Source organism: Drosophila suzukii (assembly GCF_043229965.1).
Source record: "Drosophila suzukii chromosome X unlocalized genomic scaffold, CBGP_Dsuzu_IsoJpt1.0 scf_Xc, whole genome shotgun sequence".
Taxonomy (NCBI): domain Eukaryota; kingdom Metazoa; phylum Arthropoda; class Insecta; order Diptera; family Drosophilidae; genus Drosophila; species Drosophila suzukii.
The window spans coordinates 2,861,639-2,865,433 of record NW_027255894.1 but is presented as its reverse complement, the minus strand read 5'-3'; the positions used below and the strand labels follow the sequence as shown (position 1 = coordinate 2,865,433).

The 3,795-nt window shown below is 51.6% G+C and overlaps 1 protein-coding gene across 1 annotated transcript; it reads left to right on the top strand.

Moving 5' to 3' along the window:
* The first annotated feature begins 1,485 nt into the window (after window positions 1-1,485).
* Window positions 1,486-2,346, top strand: LOC139353868 (uncharacterized). The gene is made up of 2 exons (XM_070998093.1): window positions 1,486-2,106; window positions 2,166-2,346. The coding sequence occupies exon 1, from the start codon at window positions 1,592-1,594 to the stop codon at window positions 1,949-1,951; it is 360 nt and encodes a 119-aa protein (XP_070854194.1). The 5' UTR covers window positions 1,486-1,591; the 3' UTR covers window positions 1,952-2,106; window positions 2,166-2,346.
* The last annotated feature ends 1,449 nt before the right edge of the window (window positions 2,347-3,795 follow it).

The following is a 3,795-nucleotide window of genomic DNA, read 5'->3' as shown; positions in this document are numbered from 1 at the left end:
CGAAATCCGAGTTCATTTGACCAAGTTATGGGCTTTTAAAGATGTAAAGAAGGCCCATTTCAGTAAACCTTCGCTCGGCCAAAGAGCTAGTGAGATGGCTCTGAGGGCGCCGAGCTGAAGGCTACCGAACGGGTCGCAGGTTGCGGATAGCGAGCGCCCTGGTTCTCCAGGGTAGCTACGAATAAGCGTGGAAGTTGGACACGGCCCGGCTACCGCCAAGCCCCCAACACGAAGCGCAAATAAGTAGCCCCGGACAGTCAGCGGGTATCTGCGCCGTAGCAGTACCGACGTCGCGCTTGTGCTGCCGCCTCCGACAAATAGCTCACACACACCCCTTCCCACACTCTTTGAACCTACCTCTTTCCCACCCACACAACTCATCTCACCCCGGGCTGGACTAAGGTGTCACTCGTACCGTGCCGAGAGTCAATCTGGCTGGGAGCCCGAGTCATCAAATAACTCAGTCTCAAACGGTGAGCTCAGGCAAGTGGCGACCGCCTGTTCTAAGTCAGCCTTACCCGGGTACGGCGGATCTCTGCCCGGGTGGACCTGTCCTTTCTCCGCAGCTCGTGGGATTTAACATGGAGAACTTAACAAATACTAAACAAAAAGACTGCACAAGACGAGAGCCCGACACTCTTATAAAGTCGGAAGTCGTAACCAACGACGAAAGAAAGAGCAAGATCACGGCTCTGACTACCCCAGTCCACGTGACGTCGACCCCTGCCAAGGCCAGCGAACAACGCAGCCGGCTAAGCCCAACTCGCCATAGCGACAAGCCCAAGCCTCCCACCAGCGTAGGTGTGGCTAACCAGCCACTCCAACCTGAGGGGAGCGCCAAAGCCGGTCTCGTGGTGAGTACCAGGGCAAAGGAGTTTAAGAGGGTACCACCTAACCAGGCAGGACCTTTTGAAAGAAAGAAGGCTTCCAGGATCCTCAAACGGCTGGCCACCAATCCGATACGTGAGGATCAGACTTCGAAATTGGATTACCAGAAAATCCAAGAGGACATAGCCTGGGCGAAGGCAGTTATCTCAGATTTCGACATCGCTATGACTACCAGCAACAAGTGAGAGAGGTCGATGGAGTCAGCTCAACCAGCGAGCAAGAAGGCCAAAGTAACCAACCGCGGCACATGGTCGAGATCCTTTGCGGAAGTGGTAAAGGATCGGAAGATCATTGGAGTCATCGACCAGAGCGATGAAGGCGGAAGGATCCCAAGAAATCATTGGGGTCTGGTTAGACGGGCCCTTGCGACAGTGGCCTTGAAAGTGCTGGACGAAAACCCAGGACCGCCACCCGATTGCACAGATGCAGGGTGGTACCAGGGCAACGTAAAGTTGATCGCCTGCGAAGACGAGAGATCGGCAGCACTCTACAAGGCTGCAATTGACAAAGTCGGCGAGGTCTACCCCGGGGCCAAGCTGGCAGTTTGGCTGCAGACATCCCGTCTCGACCGAGAGCGAGGGTGTGGCTGCCGTCGGAACCATCGGAACCAGAGGCTATACTCAGCCTGCTGACCAGGTTCAACCCAAAACTTCCAACAGACGGTTGGAAGGTTGTCAAGGTGGAGAAAACCGAGCGAGTCACCATGAGCGTGGTTATCCTCCTAAACCAGGCCTGCTTGGAACCCCTCGCAGCCCAACAGCACAGAGTGAACTACGGGTTCGACAAGGTGCAGCTTCGTATTTATGACACCGATAAAATAGCGGCAGACAACCTGGCTGCCTGTGCGTCGTACGAACCCCCGAGCGACGACGAACCAGATCACGAGGAGGCCACCCTCACCGGCTACGTGTCAACCGACTCGGAGCTGACGGAGAGCCTGAAACAGCTGTGCACCCAGGACACAACCCGACCAGGGCGCTCTGTCCTCCAGGACATAGCGGAGGAAGCGGAGGGTACCCAGCCCGACCCCAGTCCCAAAGATGGTGCAGTTTCTGCAAATTAATCTGCACCACAGCAAGGCAGCATCCGCTGCCCTCCTCACCCGCCTGGCAACAGGCAACATAGACGTAGTCCTCATTCAAGAGCCATGGATTGTTGGTAACAACATCTGTGGCCTATCAACCCCCCTATACAAGCTATTTTACACCAAGGACAAGGGTAAAACCAGAACCTGCATTTTTACAAAAACACACTTTAACACATTTCTTATTCCACAGTTTAGCGAAGGCGACCTTACCACGGTCAGACTGGAGCTAAACGAACACACCCATCACACCATAGCATCATTCTATCTGGCTCACGACTACGAAGGGCCACTACCAAACACCACTACACAAGAACTCATACGCACTCACTCATCTAAGGAACTCATCCTGGGTGGGGACGCTAACTCACACCACACACAGTGGGGAAGTACAAACACCAACGAAAGGGGTGAGTTACTCTACGACTATCTCCTTCAATCAAATCTATTCATCTGCAACAAAGGTAATGACCCAACTTTCATCACTAGAAATAGGAGGGAAGTACTAGACATTACTCTAATATCTGATCCCTTACTTAACCAGCTAGACGCGTGGAAGGTGGGGATCGAACACTCATTCTCGGACCACCGATACATAGAATTTACAATAAGTCTAGAACATAACTAATCTAAGATTAACCAACTGGGGATACTATAAAAATCTCCTCAACAGGAACCTACCCGCTCCTCCGACACACATACGCAACCGTCAAGAATTAGATAGCCTAGTTAACACTTTTACTGATATCAGCGGTGAGGCCTTAAAAAGGGCTTGCCCAAGTAGAACAGTTAAAACAAAGCACAAACCCCCATGGTGGAACCCAACCCTAGCGAACCTTAAAAGAGAGTGTAGAACTTACTTCAATAAAGCTAAATACAACAATAGCGAATCCTCCTGGAATCTATATCATTCAAAACTAAGCCTATACAAAAAGGAAATAAGAATATCAAAACGAAGAGCCTGGGCTAACTTCTGCAGTAGCATAGAATCTACTGCGGAGGCATCCAGACTCAGAAGAATTCTAGCTAAAGCTCCAGCTACCATTGGCTATCTTAAAACCAATGCTGATGGCTGGACGGAAAACAGTCAGGAAACCCTTGAACTACTGTTAGACACACACTTCCCTAACAATACCCAGGTAGTGGAGGACCTCCACATAGAGGTGAATCAGACGACCAGAGTATTGCCAACATTTCAAACCCTGACCGCATTCAGTGGGCTGTTAACTCTTTTAAGCCCTTCAAATCACCTGGCCCAGATGGGTTCTTCCCGGCCCAGCTACAACGGACATTAGATATGTCCCTTCCCTGGCTGACAGCCATCTTCCACGGCTGCCTTGCTCTAAACCATATTCCAACAAGGTGGCTGGACGTTAAGGTAATTTTTATACCGAAAGCCGGCAAGCCCTCCCACACAAACCCAAAGGACTTCCGCCCGATCAGTCTCTCTTCCTTCTTGTTGAAGACCCTGGAAAGGCTAATTGACACCCATATCAGACTAACCATCGACCATAGCCTACTCTCTGACGCACAGCATGCGTACCGTAAGGGTAGGTCAACCGATACCGCCCTCCACTCTCTAGTGTACAGTATAGAACGAGGCTTCCACAATAAGGAATACTCTCTTGCAGCGTTTCTAGACATAGAAGGCGCCTTCAACAACGTCACCCCAACGGCGATCACTGGTGCTCTGACTGAACTGGGCATTGAGCGGCCCATAGTGGGACTCATACACACCATGCTAACCAGCAGGGTAGTGCACTCCACTATGGGATGGGCCCTCTCGACCAGGAATGTCAGTAGAGGAACCCCACAAGGGGGCG

Coding starts and splice junctions, on each gene's coding strand:
- LOC139353868 (XM_070998093.1), top strand. CDS start 1,592: ATGAGCGTGGTTATCCTCCTAAACCAGGCCTGCTTGGAACCCCTCGCA.